General features: G+C 36.6%; 1 protein-coding gene across 5 annotated transcripts in view; it reads right to left on the minus strand.

The window, feature by feature from the left end:
* The window catches only part of LOC118680134 (synaptic vesicle 2-related protein), a 337,472-nt gene that overhangs the window by 143,558 nt on the left and 174,735 nt on the right, over positions 1–19,179 (minus strand). For all 5 annotated transcript variants that reach the window (XM_070109220.1, XM_070109222.1, XM_070109221.1 and 2 more), the window contains exon 5: positions 7,719–7,782. In XM_070109220.1, the coding sequence (XP_069965321.1) occupies positions 7,719–7,782 (64 nt within the window). The remainder of the gene's footprint in view (positions 1–7,718; positions 7,783–19,179) is intronic.

Here is a 19,179-nt window from a genome sequence, read left to right on the forward strand (position 1 = left end):
GTTTACATAGTTAGTTCTCTATTATTATTAATAAATAAGAATATATCTTGAAAAATTACGGATTTATTTATTTTATGGGTAACTAAATAATATTTTTGTTCCTTGCTCTTATGTATATTCTTAACATTATTTTCTACTTACCTTCATACAAAAATTTATTTAGATCGGTCAGTTTGTATGGCTAACTATATACTATAGTTTCCGATCTGAACAATTTTTACGGAAATTTCCGATCGATCAGTTTGTACGGCAGCTATATACTATAGTGATCCGATCTGTACAATTTCTTCGGAGATTACATTTTTGCGTTAGACAATAGCACATGCCAAATTTCGTTAACATATCTCGTCAAATGAAAAAACTTTCCATGCAAGCACTTGATTCCGATCGATCAGTTTGTAAGGCATCTATATGCTATAGCGATCCGATATCGGCCGTTCCGACATATAAGCAGCTTCTTAATGAGAAAAGGACAGGTGCAAAGTTTTAGATCGATAGCTTAAAAACTGAGGGACTAGTTTGTATATATACAGACAGACGAACAGACAGACAGACGGACATGGCTAAATCAACTCAGCTCATCATACTGATCATTTATGTAGATATTTTATAGGGTCTCCGACGTTTCCTTCTGGGTGTTACAAACTTCGTGGCAAACTTAATATACCCTGTTCAGGGTATAAAAAATACTGAACAAAGAATTTGAATAAATTTTGTATTTCGAACCAAATTTCATGTGTGGAATCGTTGCGAATATTAAACAAGCCTTATGGTGAATCTATTCTATCGAAAGCCCAAGTATACGACTGGTATAAAGCCTCTAAGGGTGGTCGATAAACCGTCGAAGAGATGCCTCGTTCCGGTCGTCCTTCGACGCCTACCACTGACGATAACATCAAAAAAGTGAAAGAAATCGTCCTAGAAAATCGTCATGTAGCTCGTTTGATTTCGACCGATAATTTGGCCATGAAATGCGTCAATGCTCGGATTATTCCAAAAGAGGTAAATATTTTGCAAAAAGATCATCGTGTGCTACGATTTTAAGACCAAAAACTCGTTTAGTACAATGGATAAACCACCGTATTTACCGGATTTGGGCCCATGCTACTTTGTTTTTGTTATCAAAACTCAAGTTACCACTCCTTGGAACCCGTTTCGACTCGATTGAGGCCGTAAAGAAAATTCGCCGAAGGAACTGAAAGCGATCTTGGACAGCGCCTACAAGGCATGTTCCTATGATTGGAAAATGTGTATCGCTTCAGGAGGAGCATATTTTGAAGGCGAAAATAACTATTGATGAAGATTAAACATTTATCGTTTTATGTACAACATCCGGATCCTATTCAAGAATATGTTGCTGAAGTTGCAAAACGAAATTCCAATTAGTTCCGATGATATGAGCACTAAGGTAAACACCGGCCGATTCAGTGCCGAAGCGCACTTTTTATACTCTCGCAACCTGTTGCTACAGAGTATAATAGTTTTGTTCACCTAACGGTTGTTTGTATCACCTAAAACTAATCGAGTTAGATATAGGGTTATATATATATAAATGATCAGGATGAAGAGACGAGTTGAAATCCGGGTGACTGTCTGTCCGTCTGTCCGTCCGTGCAAGCTCTAACTTGAGTAAAAATTGAGATATCTTTATGAAACTTGGTAGACATGTTTCTTGGTACCGTGAGACGGTTGGTAGTGCAGATGGGCGTAATCGGACCACTGCCACGCCCACAAAACGCCATTAATCAAAAACAAATAACTTGCCATAACTAAGCTCCGCAATAAGATACAAGACTGTTATTTGGTACACAGGATCACATTAGGGAGGGGCATCTGCAGTTAAAACTTTTTTTTAAAAAGTGGGCGTGGTCCCGCCTCTAATAGGTTTAATGTGCATATCTCCTAAACCGCTAATGCTATAATAACAAAATTCACTAGAATCAAATGTTTTTAGCACTTCTATTGACGGTGTGAAAATAGTTGAAATCGGGTGGCAACTCCGCCCACTCCCCAAATAACGGTACTGTTAAAAACTACTAAAAGCGCGATAAATCAGAGACATTAAATTTTATCTATAAGATGACTTTATAGGAACCGCGTTCAAAATTAGACAGTTGTAGTCCGATGTCACTGTCCCACTGTCTAATTTTTAACGCGGTTCCTATAAAGTCATCTCATACCATACCAGAGAAAAAATTTAACGTCTTTGGCGTGTTTAGTGCTTGATTTATCCTTTCAGTTGTTTTTAACAGTACCGTTATATGAAGAGTGGGCGGGCTTGTTACCCGGTTTCAATCTTTCCCACACTGCCTATAGAGGTGCTAAAAGCATTTGCCCCCAGGGGGCGCGACCACGCCATTAAAAAAAAAAACATTAACTGCAGATGCCTCTCCCTAATGTGATAGGGTTATATATATATAAATGATCAGGATGAAGAGACGAGTTGAAATCCGGGTGACTGTCTGTCCGTCTGTCCGTCCGTCCGTCCGTCCGTCCGTGCAAGCTGTAACTTGAGTAAAAATTGAGATATCTTTATGAAACTTAGTAAACATGTTTCTTGGTACCGTGAGACGGTTGGTATTGCAGATGGGCGTAATCGGACCACTGCCACTCCCACAAAACGCAATTATTCAAAAACAAATAAATTGCCATAACTAAGCTCCACAACAAGATACAAGACTCTTATTTGGCATGCAGGATCACAAAAGTGAGGGGCATCTGCAGTTGAATTTTGTTTTTTAAAGTGGGCGTGGTCCCGCCCCTAATATGTTTAATGTGCATATCTCCTAAACCGCTAACGCTATAATAACAAAATTCACTGGAAGCAAATGTTTTAAGAACCTTTACCTACAGTGTGAAAATGGGTGAAATCGGGTGGCAACTCCGCCCACTCCCCATATAACGGTACTGTTAAAAAATACTAAAAGCGCGATAAATCAAGCACTAAACACGCCAGAGACATTAAATTTTATCCCTGGGATAGTATGAGATGACTGTATAGGAACTGCGTTCAAAATTAGTCAGTGGGCGTGGCACCGCCCACTTTTAGGTGAAAACCCATATCTTGGGATCTGCTTAACCGATTTCAACCAAATTCGGTACATAACGTTATTTTTATATTTCTATATTATAGTGCGAAAATGGGCGAAATCGGAATACAACCACGCTTATTTCCCATATAACACCATTTTCAATTCCATCTGATTCTTTCACTTCCACTATGCATATCAAGCAACAATGATTATATCGGGGTAGAACTTTGCGTGAATAATACGTCTAAAGTATGCCACCTTGTGACCAAAAATCTAAATCTAACTAAAACTGTTCAAGCCCCTAAGTACTAAATATGTGGACCCCAGTGCCTATAGTTGACCTTCTACCGAAAATATCAGTCAATCCACAAAGAAATCTCAAACGAGTATACCATTTAACTTTGCGAGAGTATAAAATGTTCGGTTACATCCGAACTTAGCCCTTCCTTACTTGTTAAATGTTACAAATATTCGAGCCTGTGAGCGTTTTCGGTAATGCAAGCTGCACAGTATGCATGATGCAACCGGTTCGAAAAAGCAAACCAGCTTCTGTGCAAAAATGCGCAAAACTTGCAACATTGGAAAAGCAGTTGCACAAAAACCTACACCAAAACCAACTGTGCTATCTAAAATGTCATTGTAAGTGATTTATATTACAATAGATATAATATTAATATTATTGTTTTATTATATATGTGAATTTTTAAATTTTATAGGATTTTATTGCGTCAAGTGCACTAATGCTATCACTTCTGGAAGTATTCTTTGGACTTTGAAGCTATTCGCAATCAATATATTTCTTTTCTTTTACACGATTCATTCTCTTTTTGTACCTTTCTAATAGAAATCGATTATTTTTGCTATCAACTCCTCAGATTAATAAGAAATATTTCGCACATTTTTATGTTTTAAAACCCAAATTCTCAAATGCGCCGTGTTTTACAATTTAATGCAAGGGCATCAGCAATGCAAACTGCGCAGTATTGCCAGTATTTACTGCATTACCGAAAAAGCCTGTTCTCAACCGCAGTTCAGTTATTGATTCAGAGCGCCCTTTTTTTCTTTAAAATGGAAGGCGTAAGTACACTCCATTATGAGATTGCATTGTGTGCTTATTTTTTAATATTTAGTAATGACCTTAGCAAGGTAAAAAACCAACTGTCCTATAGGAATAAGGCCATGAATGCCTCATTTAAACCAACTTACAAATTTGATACTTTGTCACTACAGTATCCCCCAGATCATTGCACTTCAAAAATTGGACGATTTTTGCTTCAATTAACCGATACTCGTTTATTTCGTTAAATTACAGGAATTTCGGTTAATTGGATAACCTAACCAATTAAATGTGCTCTTTAAATATTTATTTAGTTCTTAATAATGATATTTTTAAAATTTTTCATTTTAAACGAAAAAAAATAAGGAACAAAAACAATACAAAGCCTTAGTATGTATTTAAAGATGTATGTTGTAAAACAAAAATACACTTAAGGAACAAAAGCAATTCATATTATTATATAAGTATATGCAGCACTTGCATTCACATATTTAGAGATCGTTGCTTTCATTTTTAAAATGTTAACTGAAAATTTCTGTAATATTTTTTTATCTTTTGTATAATGTTCAATCTACGTAAAACTTGCGATTCCATATTCCCTAATTCACTCAAAAACTAGTTTTCAGAATAAAAATATATTTAAAGTTCATTATGTATTTTCAAACTTCGAAAACAAACGGAGGCTTTAGACAACATCAGCACCATCCAAAATATAATATCTTCACCAATAAACATATGATTTTGATTGCTGATGCCAAATGCCGTTTATCACAAATGCTGCGAAATATGTATATATGTACGGCAGTGCCAAATTATTTTTTTAACGAAAGGTTTTTGTGCAAATAACCGGAGGATATTAAACGTAACTTTTTTTTTTCAATAAATATAAACGGTAGCGGTTAACACAACAATTGTTTCATTAAGCGGAGAAATACATATACATACAAGTAGATAACTATCAGGAGCTTAATGTGGATGTTTCTGAAGAAATGCTAATTAAATATTACGGTTTTCAAGAGGTATTGACCAATATTTTTAAAACTTAATTTATTTTTGGAAAAGCAAGGTAAAGATTCAGCCCTTTCTTTACTATATTATGGGAAATTGTTAACGGATTCCTTTCATTTTTTGTTAAATAGACATACCTATATATAATATGTTAATAGGCAACTCGCATACCTTTTTTCTTACTATTGGAAATACAGTGGAACCTCTATAACTCGAACTCGAAGGGAGTGGAAAAATAATTCGAGTTATAGAGTTTTCGAGTTACAGAGGATTTCGAGTTAGGCGGTAATAGGTTTCGAGTTAGGGAGGGGACGAACAGAAAGGAGAAAGTCAAATAAATATACATGCAAATTCACGTTACATAACTGCTCATCAACATATTTATTCACAAACTTATTTGAAGAAATCAGTAATTTGTTTTTGCTTTAAAGTAGGTTGTTTATTATCTATAGCATTATCTAGGATACAAAGAGCGGAAAATTCTTTTTCTTCTGATTTGCTTGATTGTTCAATAAAATCACGTAATGTATTTAATGCTATTCTAGCCTCTTTGATTGAAACTAATGGAGTGCATATTATATCGATTGGATCTTCTGTATCATCTTCTTCGTTTTCGTTGCTCGGAGATAGTGAATCAAGTATCTCTTCGTCAGATAATTTTCCCGCAGTCATTACTCCATCCTCACATGTTATAAAATCGTCAAAACATATTCCAGGTGCTATTGTATTCCATTCCTCAGGAGATCGTAGAGAATCATCTTCAACTTCTTCGGTTGTTGACGAAAAAAAACCACAATGACCAAAACAGTTTTTTATAGTGGCAGCAGTCACTTTACGCCAAGCTTTATCAGTCATCCGCATGGCTTGCAATACATCTATGGAAGTTTTTTTTCCTTCATCTAAATCTCGCGCCATTCTTCTGACTACTTCTTTGCGATATAATGATTTGAAATTTTTTATAATACCTTGATCCATAGGTTGTAATTTTGATGTAGTGTTTGGAGGTAAAAACTCTATTCTTACAGATTTCATCTGTGGGATATCGTTGTGTGCTGTGCAATTATCTATAAACAACAGGATTTTTCGTTTTTCTCTTGTCATTTTCTTATCGATGTCCATGAGCCGGTGTCTGAAGATTGCAGAAGTCATCATAGTATTCGCTTCATATCTTAACGGCAGTGATGAACATTTTGAAAAACAGCGAGGTTTTTTTGATTTATCAATAACAAAAGGTGAGAGTTTTTCTGTGCCTGACATATTCGCAGCAAGTAATATGGTTAAACGCTCTTTGCTTTGTTTTCCTCCATGGCATTTTTCATCTCTAAATGCTAGAGTTTTGTCGGGAAGACATTTATAAAATAGAGCTGTTTCATCGGCATTGAAGACATTTTCAGGCTCGTAAACGCTTAACAAACCTTTTAATCTTTCATTTTTCCATGAATGACAAGTTTCAATATTTACACTCGCACTTTCCTAGCAAACTTTCATGCCTACGCTTAAACTTTTCCAGCCATCCATTGCTTGCTTTAAAATCAGAAAATCCTAAAGACTTTGAATAAATTTCTGCCTTTTTTTGTAGCAATGGTCCACTGATACTTATATTTTCATCACGACACTGTTTAAACCATTTTAACAAACATTCTTCTAAACCAGGAAACTCAGATATACGCTGTCTTTTGCATGATAAACTTTGGCCGCTCTCAACTTTTTTCAATATATCTTTTTCATTTTTTATTATTGTTGAAAGTATACTTAAAGGTATATCAAACTGTTTTGCAACATCCGTCTTTTTTTGGCAAATTTTTACTGCTTCGAGTACTTGCAGTTTTTCAGCAAGACTCAGAGTTTTAAGTTTACGTTTCACACTCATTGCTTATCAGTTCGTTATAAAACTGTTTTACGGAAGATTGTAGGTAGTGGTCGTAGTTGCAGCGAAAGAGGAATTGAAAATTTGAGCTTTGCATGCTCAGCTTCTTGGAAAAGTCGCAAGTAGCTGCGCGCCAATCAAATCATCAGCTTTGCAAGCTAGTAGGGGGAGTGAAAAATCGATAGTCTGCTCTCTCCCTCCACCAGCTTGCAAGTCAAGCTATAGTCAAAATTAATTCAATATTCGAGATAGAGAGGTCTGAGTGTAGGTATTCGAGTTATGGAGTGTAAAAATATACAGAAATAGCTTCTAGGGACTCACTGAGTATTTCGAGTAATAGAGGGTTAAAATTTCGAGTAACGGAGGTTTTACGGCTTGTAGGGAAGGGGATGAAATATTTCTTCGAGTTGGAGAGCTTCTCGACTTATCGAGGTTCGACTTACAGAGGTTCCACTGTATCTACTATAAAGTCAAGCCGATGTATGCACAAATTGTTCAAAATTTAAGGACAATAGTAAGATATTGACCGTACATGCGACGATTAGACTCTGCATCAAGTGGGACATGCTCTGAATAAGTTTGCGATTAGCAACGTCAAAGGACTTCTTCGAGAGCGTTCTGCGAAGTGATGAACTATCCTATAAAATGATTAAAGTCGAAAGTGCATTCATCGACCTTTATGCAGTCTTCTTTACGTCTTTCGCGGAGAAATAAATTTACAGAAAGTTTTACTTTCGGAATTTTAGTTACTTACATCCATTAAAATTACGCATTTTCCTTTATGTTTTGAGGGAAGAAATTCTGCATACAACGTAACACTGTAAATGGAAAAATCAATGGCGTATTTAATATAATATTTTATATTTTCATATAAATGTAAATTAGTTAAAATAATAGATGTCCTTTAACGGGAATAAAAGTAAAAGAAAAAACAGATTTCTATGTTTCCCCAGATTACCGAAATGATACGTATGTTGAGAAATAAAACACAATTTTGTTCAAAACTTTTGTTTTCCTTTTGTACGCTATGTACTTATCAGGCTATCTTCGTATACTAGAAATACGATAACATCTCCCAATACTATTTAAATGTAAATTATATTCAGTCGAACAAAAGCGGTTCATATTATTTGAATGAGTAAATTGAATTGAAATTTCGTTTCTTAAAATGCTTAACGTGGATTTGTGTACTACAGCAGATTCCGTTGTTACTGTCACAGTCATGGATAATGTGATCAGAAACTCTTCTCCTTTGCTTCTTGATGAAAAGCCAGTTACCATTAAGAATTCCGCAAAATAAATGTCGGAAACCATGCGTTCTTTGTGAGATCACATTTTATTGGATTTTTGTTTTATATTATGCAAATGGGGTCTAGAATAAGGTCTGGTTTGATTTTACCATTTATGGTATAAAACTACATTGCGGTTAGCAAACATGTTTACTTAAATTCTTTAGAATTTATCTCATAAAATTAAAGGTACTTTCAGTATGAACTTGGCGGTAGGCATGGAAATCAAAAATTGGATGTACAGGGGCTAAAAACGGTATGGATTGATTTCGGTTATATTTAGACAAAAATTGTCTCTATTTGCGTTAGATGTTAATTCGATTTCTTGAATGTAATATTATTGTATGATCTCAATTGCCCATTTTGTAACAGTAATACAAAAATTTAATGCAAATTCGGAGCGTGTATAGATAAACACGTAGACGGATGAACAGATAGACAAATCAATTGGTTTATATTTTTGATCATTTTGATATATGTACATATATAATCTTATATTCACCCCAATGAGATGTAGCTTACAAAAGCCACCAAGTGGCAAAGAATCAAGGAAATCGCAATCAAAATAACATCATACAAGTATAATAGATTTTAATAATACTTCATTTTGGAAAATGTTTATGAGAGTGATTTAATATAGAAAACTTCTCAAATTATCGCACATAGTTCTTACTCCTTCTTCATAGTCATACGATTAACCTTAAAATAGTTAATTTAGTAAAAACCTACTTTTAATTTGTTCATATTTTGCAAACATCTTTAATTTAAAGATATGATTTAGTTAAAAATTGTTATATTATCAACATTACATATTCTCAATTCCAAGTGAGAAAAACATTATTTAATATCTTGGAACTACAGCTAAAAATCCTTCACCGCATAGTTAAGCTTCAAACGCTTATTTCTGTGATGTACCTAATTCTTTACTTTTATTATGTACTTATTATATGAAAAATAATAATACAATTATTATTATACAAAGTAAAAATAGCACTAGCTTCAGAGGTTCAGCTCGCAGCTTTAATTATAAAGATCTTAAATATTGTAATAAAAATGATATCGAAGTCTTCGAAATAAAGTAAAGCATCTATAGTGCCTCGCCCTACCTTAAATGCCACATGGTTTGGGCTAAGAAGGTAGTTTTTAATTCGAACCGAACTGCTTCGGTGCTTTTTTGGATTAGGGTGTTGATAGATGAGTTATAATAGGAAAATGATCACTGTTATATAGTTCAGTTAAAATCTGGATGTTTAGTTTGGGAGCAGAAGAACAAAGGACCAGGTCTTTATTCGTGAACGAATTGTGTGTAGAAAAATTTGTGGGAGAGCCGTCGTTTAAAATAGTAAGTTCTCCGCTAATATTAGGTCTTTTAGGATTTTACCTCTTTGGTTAGTACATTCGGAGCCACAAAGAGGACTCCAGGCGTTGAAATCGCCAAGTATAATTACGGGTGTTTGAATCGGTCTGATTATATCGCGGAGTTCTTTAATATTGAAGTTTTGATGTGGTGGGATACAAACTGTTAGGATGGTTAATTTAAATCCAACTCTATGGTTTTGTGTTAGGTTAGAGAAATATTCAGAGTATTGTTTAGGTACCGCAGTTGTGGTGTTAAATGAAAGATGTGTCTCTTGCAATGATATAACACTTGGGGATTGTTCTTTTATGAGTAATTCTAGGACCGTGTAATTGTTGTAGAAACCATTCATATTCCATTGCAGAAATTTGAACATTTCTTAGCGATATGAGAAAAGAGAAATTTTGAGAATTATTGATCTTCGTTCTGATGTGATATATACGTGAGGAGAGATATTGTACGAGTAAGAAGGTCGAGAGATCGAGTTTGTCTGAAGAGAGAGAGAAACTTTGGTTTTTTGGTTGAGTTTGTTTTTGTTTGGGGAAAAGTTAAGTTAGGATTGCTGTTTGTTGTTTCTTTTGTAGTTTCAATTGATGAATTGTGGTGGGTAATAATTGCATAACAGTTATCTCTTTTGAAGTTTTCTTTTGTTGTGGAACAAGATCAGTTGTCGGAGATTGGTCTGTGGAGAATGGTCGAGAGGGAGATGGCGGCGGGGAATCACGTTTGTTAATATATTGTTTGTGCTTGTGGGTGGTAATTGTTCTTTGTATAATCTTAGTGTTTCTCGCACTGAATATTTTTTTTCTGTTTTTATTTTTAAAATATTTTACGATTTGCATGTGTCGCGTGTTGGTTTGAAGCGTTTAGTTGTGTGGCCTAGAAGTTGGCAACTTTTCCACCTCATGGGGTTTGGGAAATAGGCTCCAATCCGTATTGTCCGCCATGAGACTTCGATTTTTTCAGGAAGTTTGTAGAAGTCAAATGAAAGGAGAATTACTCCGCTAGGTTTTTGTTTGCCTTCCAGACTTTAAGTGAATTTATAGACGGAAGTAACTCCCTGATTTATTAATATAATATATCGATAATTTTTTCTTCTGAAACATCATTGAAGAATGGAGCATAAATTGTACCTTTAGAGGAATTAAAGTTGTCATGTTATTTCACAGAAATATTATAAATACCATGCGTGGCAGTCGTTCGATAATGCAATACCAACCGTCTTACGGTACCAAGAAACATGTGTACCAACTTTAGTAAAGATATCTCAATTTTCACCCGGATTTCAACTCGTCTCTTCATCCTGATCATTTATATATATATAACCCTATATCTAACTCGATTAGTTTTAGGTGATACAAACAACCGTTAGGTGAACAAAACTATTATACTCGGTAGCTACAAGTTGCGAGAGTGCATGATTAAAAAAAAAAAACATATTAATTGTTAAGGAAATTCAAATGTTATTTATTTATTGTGAAATAAAATCGATATAATTAAGTTTTGAATATTACATCATTCAAATGGACTCCACGACTTCTTTTGCAGGAACGAATACCATGAACCCAATTTTCGAGTACCAAATTTTCGAGTACTTTTTGCACCAAGTCAAGTGTCATGAAGAGCACTTTCAATATTGACTTCTAAAGCTTGAAGAGAGCCTAGTTCATTGCTAAGAACTAATTACTTCAAGTAACCCCACATTAAGTAGTCTTATGGTGTTAAATCACAACTTCTTTGAGGCCATTCAATGTCACAATTTCTTGAAATTTTCGAATCCCCAAACTTGTCTCGCAATAATTCGTTTGTTGCATGTGCTGTGTGGCCAGATTTGTCTGGCCTTGTTGGAGCCAGATTTTGTCAAGATCAACTTATTCTCATTGCGTCCATGAAAAGTTTGTTATTATCGATCTATACCGCTCTCTATTGACAGTAACTGTGTCACCAGCTTCATTTCGAAAGAACTACAGAACGCTTATTCCACCAGACAAAAAAAACCCCATCAAACTGCCAATTGAGGTAAATGTAATGGTTGTTCATGAATTATTTATAGGTTTTCTTCGCACCAGAATCGACAGTTTTGTTTATTTACCGCACCACTCAGATGAAAGACAGCCTCAGTGAGCGCACGAAAAGTTGCAATTGGATTATTTTTTATAATAAAATTGAATAATTTGTAAACGTTGTTCTTGCGTATATCTCTGTGATGAAATTGTGAACATGACTGAATAAAATTACATACCATAACATTTAAAAAATTGCCCTATATCTACCCATTTTATAACTTAAAATTGTGTTTTTATTATCCTAATTTAAAAATTTAAACCTTAATTGAATATTTACATACTTATTTTGAAAGACAGGTTTTCGTTATAATTAGGTTGAATACTGAAAAAGAATTGTTATTTGCAGAAGGCCACAGAAACCAGTCTACTTGAAAACGCCGATAACAACCTTGAATTTACATTTTTGGCAAGCATTTGGAAAGTATTTGGCAGCAAAGCTTAAGGTTTAGACAGAAATCGTAAAGAGAACATTAAGAAATTAAAAAAAAATACGTTTATTAGAATTAAAATTTCGGTGCGTTGACTCAGTTTGTCAAGTTGATTAATATTCACAATTTAAAAGAATTATAAAATTTCTTTCTATCAATCTCTCGACTTAGAAAATTAATGGCACAATCGGTGCATAGTATTGGGTATCTTCAGAAGCCAGACCGCAGCTGGACAGCCTACTAATGGTTACTCACTTCCCCGGTAGCTCTGAAAGCCATACAGTGAAGTATACATAAGATAGTGGAGCAGAGATAGATTCCACCCCTATAGATATAGTGTCAGAAAGCAATGTACGTTGGGCGATAAAAATCTTCAAGAAGTTCAAGTCACCGAGACCAGACGGCTAATTCCCGGCTCAATTACAGCAGTCACAGAATTACATAAAAGGTTGGCTAGTAACCATTTCCAAAAGGGCGCTGCAATTAAACTATATTCCTTCGCTATGGAGAAAAGTCAAGGTAATATACATACCAAAGGCGGGCAAAAGCACACATACAAGTCCAATGGATATTAGACCAATTAGTTTCTCGTCATTCTTCCTAAAAACGTTGGTAAGACACATAAGAAACAAACTAAAACCAAAAAAGTTGACTGTTTCGCAGCATGCGTATTCTAAAGGAATATTCATAGAAACAGCACTAAGATCAGGGGTGGCGGAAACTGAAAAATCTCTGCAGGTTAAAGAATATACTCTAGTTGCCTTCTTAGATATAGAAGGTGCTTTCAATAATATTCAGCCTAGGGCCGACATCTCTAAGCCTCTTAGAAGTTAATTGAACAGATGCTCACGAGCAGGTCAATAATTTCAACGCTGGGAGCTTAAACGATGTGCAAATCTGTCCAAAGAGGTACGCCTAAAGGCGTTTTATCCCCGATTCTCTGGATACCAACAATGAATAAATTACTGTTGGATCTAGAAAAGAAGGGAGTATGTTGTGGCCTACGCTGACGATGTGGCAGTTTGGGTTAAAGGTAGATTTCCAAGCACTCTCGTCAGGCACTAAAAATCATTTTACATTTACTACCAACAGACTTGTTGTGTCAGCAACTAGTAGCGAAGTCAGCTCTCAGACTGACGAAATCCTCTCAATTAGTCGCTTGTAATAAGGGGCATTCTAATATACTTAATAAGTTTCCGTTCCTACCCACTATCACGGATGTCCGCAATTCAATAGAATTAAATAATTAAATTCGGTCCACAATATTGCCTTGCTTCCAGAGAAGAGTGGAAAACGGACGAGGTGGTGTCTTTTCAGCATAATTAGGTACCAAAATCGCCTTCCGGTTACCAGATCACTGCAGTGTCTTTCAAGCGGAGCTCACAGCAATCAAAGAAAGCCTTGCTGTACTGACAAAAAATGTGCTTACAACACGGAGTATATTTATTTCTACGAATAGCCAAGCGGCTTTCAAATCACTGAAATCTCCTGTGATAGTGAAAGATTATCTTGATCTTTTAGAGGATCTAACATCCTACTTCACGATAAGATTGCAATGGGTTCCAGGGCACAGTGATATCTCTGGTAACTGGTGACGTCAACTAGCCGGCAAACGTGTGAATGGAACATGGGCCGCACAAACCGACTATTAAAGTTCAAAGTAATGAGTTAAGAACTCTGGTGGGAGTACTAACAGGTCACTGTCTAATTGGTAGACATGCCAACAGGCTAGGTGTACCCTACAACGACTATTGTAGATGCTGTCAGGAGGTGGAAGAAGAGGAGACTGTAATACATCTTCTATGCGAATGTAAGGCTCTATACAGGAAAAGAATCGCAACTATTGGTCGAGAGCTTTTGGAAGACGTCTCGGAAGTTGCTCATATAAAACTATTTATACTTATGACCTTCATCAGAAGCACGGGTCGGTTCAGATAGAAGACAATAGCGTGAGGAAGCATTAGTCCCGGTGGTATCACAATGGTCCTCCTATAGGCCTAGGTGCGTCGTTAGACAGCCCCTCTACCTACCTACCTAAGTGCATTTATAAAATTTTTAAGCATCTCATTTTATGTATATTTATCTATATAATCAAATAAGGATTTGTGTTCATACATTTTTCTGATGTATTCACTTTTTATACTCTTGCAACATGTTACTACCGAGTATAATAGTTTTGTTCACCTAAAGGTTGTTTGTATCACCTAAAACTAATCGACTTAGATATAGGGTTATAAATACAGTGGCGAGCCATACTGGTCGAAAATTTGAATTTGAAATTTTGACTTATTTCTTTAAAAGGAAAGTAAAACCAAAAATTAGAAAAGCCAAAAAGGTTTTTTGGTTATGAAAATGTATAATTTGGAATCTATTTTAGAAAATATTAAGCAAATTAGATTAAAAAAATATCATAATCTGACTTATATTTTTGTTTCCAGTGAGTTCAATAAAAAAATACGATATGCATATCATGTGTTCATATTTTATTTGTTAATATAAACAAATTTACCAAGTAAGGAAGGCCTAAGTTTGGGTGAAACCGAACATTTTATACTCTTACGATTTGCAAGAATCAAAGCCCGGGAACTTCCTTCATGTGCTGGCCGAACTTCCATTATTTAATGATATCATGAATTAATTTGCAATCAAATTCAGTATCCTCTTCACTTATATTATATTAAAAGCCATCAACTTAGACTCAGTTTTTCTGGTCTATTTTAGTTCGAGTCAGCTAAAATTATATTAAAAAAACCTTCAAATGAGATATATATAGAGTATTATATGTGATATTAACTCGAGCGGAGGGGAAAAATTTATTATATTGAGTTGTTATGGAAAATGTCAACCAGAGGATCTGAACTAATTATTGACCAGATTTAATAATTTTGCACGTACAAATAAACTATTATCAGGAGAGGATCCTCTCTAAATTTCAGTTATATATCTCACACGTTGACCGATATTTTCAACTAAGTGTGCTGGGGTCCACACCTTCGCTACCTAGGTCTTTCACAATTTTGGTTCGATTTGAACAATTTTTGGTCATAAGGTTGTATCCTTTAAAGGTATTATTCGTGCAAGTGTTATCACGATACAATTGTTTTGGCTTGATACTAGAAAGTGAGAGAATCAGGTGGAACTTAGAATTGTGTTATATGAAAAGTAGGCGTGATTGTAGTCCGATTGTCGCCCATTTTCACCCATTTTTGCACTCTAACATAGGAATGTCAAAAGAACGTAACATACCAAATTTGGTTCAAATCGATCGAGATGGTTCTGAGATATGGCTTTTTCCTTAGAGGTGGGCGGTGCCACGCCCATTGTCAAATTTTTGTTTTGGCTCCTATCAAGCTTAATTGCACCATCCTATGTGTAAAATTCAACGTTTCTGACTTGTTTATTTAATGAGTTATCGCACCTTTAGTAGTTTTAATCAAAATCATCATATGGAAAGTAGGCGAGATTATCACCCGGTTTTACCCTTTTTTTACACTGTCAATAGTGGTACTAAAAATATTAGTCCTGAATGAATTTGGTTATTATAGCTTTAGCGGTTTAGAAAATATGCACTGTTAAAAAAATATGCGAGAATTTTTTGCAATTTACTGAGATATTTAATATTTATTATTTAAAGAAATTATTTAAAGAAAGTAAAAAATTTACTCCGTACTCTACCCTCTGAAAGTTGTCATGCGAATGCAAGATCGGCTCCCGTTTATCCCATTGCCTACTGTCCTAATTTTTCTAATTGCTCCCGTTTCACTTATTGGACCAATCAGAACGCGCCACGTCAGTTTGTACGTAAGCAATTAGGACTTTACTAATTGCTCCCGTTTCGCTTATTGGACCAATCAGAACGCGCCATGTCAGTTCATACGTAAGCAAGTAGGACTTACGAGGATTACGTCAATCATGCTGCCATATCGTTCGTAACACTCCCCCCGGTATATCCTGCTGATCTGGATGTACCGAATTAATCACATCTAGAACGGCTATTTTGGCGGCAGGTCTCTCAAAGATGCCACAGGTTGTCTTCAGGGTAGCGTTTTTGACTTTCCCATCATCACTCTTTCGTACTTGGATCACTTTGCCTTTAGGCCAGCAGTTTCGTGGGTTACTAGGGTCCACTATGTACGCGATATCACCGACTTCGATGGGCTTTACATCTGTAAACCATTTGCTTCGCATGGTTATTGTGGGGAGGTACTCTAATATCCAACGTCTCCAGAATGCGTTTGCTAGTTGCTGTGATGTTTGCCAATTACGACGCAATAAAATGTTCTCAGCAACTGGTTCCGCGATTGGCTTAATACCACTGGAGCTACCTAACAAGAAGTGGTTAGGAGTGAGTGCCTCTTCCTCTTCATGGTCGATGGGGATATAAGTTAAAGGCCGTGAGTTAACCGTCATTTCCACTTCCATTAAAACTGCTCGAAGGAGTTCGTCACTGGGACGGCTAGTTGTCAAGATTTGTTTAAGCACTTGCTTTACTGACCGAACTAACCGCTCCCACGCTCCACCCATATGTGGCGAAGCGGGTGGTATAAAACGCCAGTTGGTAGCAGCAGAAGTAAAGGTTCTTGTTATATGATTTTTATCTAACAGTTCAAATGCTAACCTCAACTCCTTTTCAGCACCTTTGAAGTTGGTGCCGTTATCACTCCATATTTCTAACGGACTGCCTCGGCGGGCCATAAAATTACGTATAGATAGAATGCAGGAGTCTGTTAAAAGCGAGTAGGCGATTTCAAGATGCACCGCTCTGGTTGTTAAGCAGGTAAACAATACTCCGTATCTCTTCTCGGTACTTCTCTTAACCGCGACCAGGAGTGGCCCAAAGTAGTCAACACCTACATAGGAAAACGGTCGAATAAATGATGAAGTACGGGATGGGGGCAGAGAGGCCATCATAGGTGGTCGAGGTTTGGATGTTCTGTTTTTACAATGCTGACAACTGCGTCGAATCTTATTAGCCACTGTGCGTAGTTTTATAATCCAATAGGATTGCCTTATTTCGTTGACCACTGTTTCCAAATTTCCATGATGATACTTTAAATGGAAGTGGTTTATGATTAGAAACGTAACATGGTGATTCGAGGGTAATAATACTTGATCTGGTCGCCCTGTTATCTTAACTCGACCATTTATTCTCAAAACGCCGTAGTCATCCAGATAAGGCGATAGCTTGAAAATATTGCTGGATTTGTCAACTGGCTTTCCGGATTCTAAAGAGACTATTGAGTCTCCGAAGTTGTCGTGTTGGGCCCTTCTCCACAAATTACGCTCCGCTCTACGAAAATCTTCAGTTGTTGGTCCATCACCAACAACTTGATTATCTCGAATATTGCTTAGCCAGATCCGAGCACAGTATATTGTCCTAGCTGTTGCACGAAGTAGACGGTTCCAAGTGGAAAATCTTAATGATTGCGGTACTACCTGAAGCTGTTCTGAGATGTGGTGATGAAAACAAGTAAACTGTGGGCGCAGTTCTTCAGTTGCAATACATTGCAATTCGTCAGACAAAAGCCACTTGTCAGGCGAAAGGTATAAGAATGAAGGTCCTCTAAACCATCGACTGTCGTTACAAAAGTCTGGATCACCATTCCACTTCGTAGCTTCATCAGCAACGTTTTGCTCAGTTGGAACCCAGTGCCATTCCTTGACGTCGGTCATCTCTAGAATTTCACTAACTCGGAAGGCCACGAAGTGTTTGTAGCGGCGGTGATCGGATCGTAGCCACGCTAATACCGTTCGTGAATCTGACCAATAAACGCATTTATCAACGTGCACAGAATGCGATTCGATGATATGTTTGGCAAGGCGGGCGCCTAGAAGTGCTGCTTTCAGTTCTAATCGCGGTATGGATACTAGCTTCAGTGGGGCTACCCTTGTTTTGCTTGCGATTATTGTACAGTTAACCGCATCGCCATACGAGTATCGGAGGTAACACACTGCTGCGTAGCTGCTTTCACTTGCATCAACAAATGTATGTAATGCTATTTGTGGAACTCCGGCAAACAGAGTTCGCATATAGCATCTTGGAATTCTTAGGCTCTCTATTTTCGGAATTAGTTTTTGCCACCTTAGCCACTTAGTAAATTGGTCATCTGGGATTGGAACATCCCAGTCGCATCCAGCTCTCGTAAATAGTCATAACCAAAATCAACACCTCGCGCTTAGTAGGCCGCCGTTGATGGAGAAATATGTCCGAATCTCTATACTTAGCGGACACACGAAATGCGAAATGGTCAGTGGACGTCATCCACCACATACCTAAAACCTTCTCAGTAGGCAGCTCACGTTCAATATCAAGAGATAGCGGATCCTCATTCAGGGCAACCAATACTCGATTCGAGTTGGACAAAAAATGTCTTAAATGAAAGCCTTCAAGTGCATGAACATGACGCACGTCTTGAGCTAATTTAATTGCCTCCTCTTCGGTATCCACACTTACCAACATATCGTCTACGTAATGATTTTCGATTATGCACTTTGAAGCCCAAGGAAATTCCTCTTCAAAATCCTTTGTATTCTTATTTTTTACGTACTGAGCGCAGCTTGGTGAACATGTCGCCCCAAACGTCATCACTGTCATTGCGAATGTAGTAGGCTCATTGGCGTTTGGTTCATACCAAAGAAAGCGTAGGAAGTTTTGGTCTTCTTGTCGTACCCGAACTTGGTGAAACATTTCAGCTATATCGGCTGTTACAGCAATTCGCTTTTGTCGAAACTTAAAGAGCACTGAGTGTAGAGGCGTTGTAAGGTCTGGACCTTTCAGCAGCATGCTGTTTAGGGACACTCCATTTACCTTGGCTGCTGCGTCCCAGACTAATCTAACCTTTCCTGGTTTGTTGGGATTGCTTACTGCAAAAATTGGCAAATACCAATATTTTTTGATGGCAGAATCAGAGGGTCTCAAACGTCTGATATACCCCTTTTGCCTATAATCTAGGATCGTTTTATGAAGAGTTTCAGCCAGGACGTGGTCTCGTTGCATCTTTTTCCTTAGACATTTCGCCCGAAATAAGGCCATTGACAGGCTATCGGGAATCTCAATGTCCGGATGCTTCCACAA

Source organism: Bactrocera oleae, chromosome 4 (genome assembly GCF_042242935.1).
Source record: "Bactrocera oleae isolate idBacOlea1 chromosome 4, idBacOlea1, whole genome shotgun sequence".
NCBI lineage: Eukaryota > Metazoa > Arthropoda > Insecta > Diptera > Tephritidae > Bactrocera > Bactrocera oleae.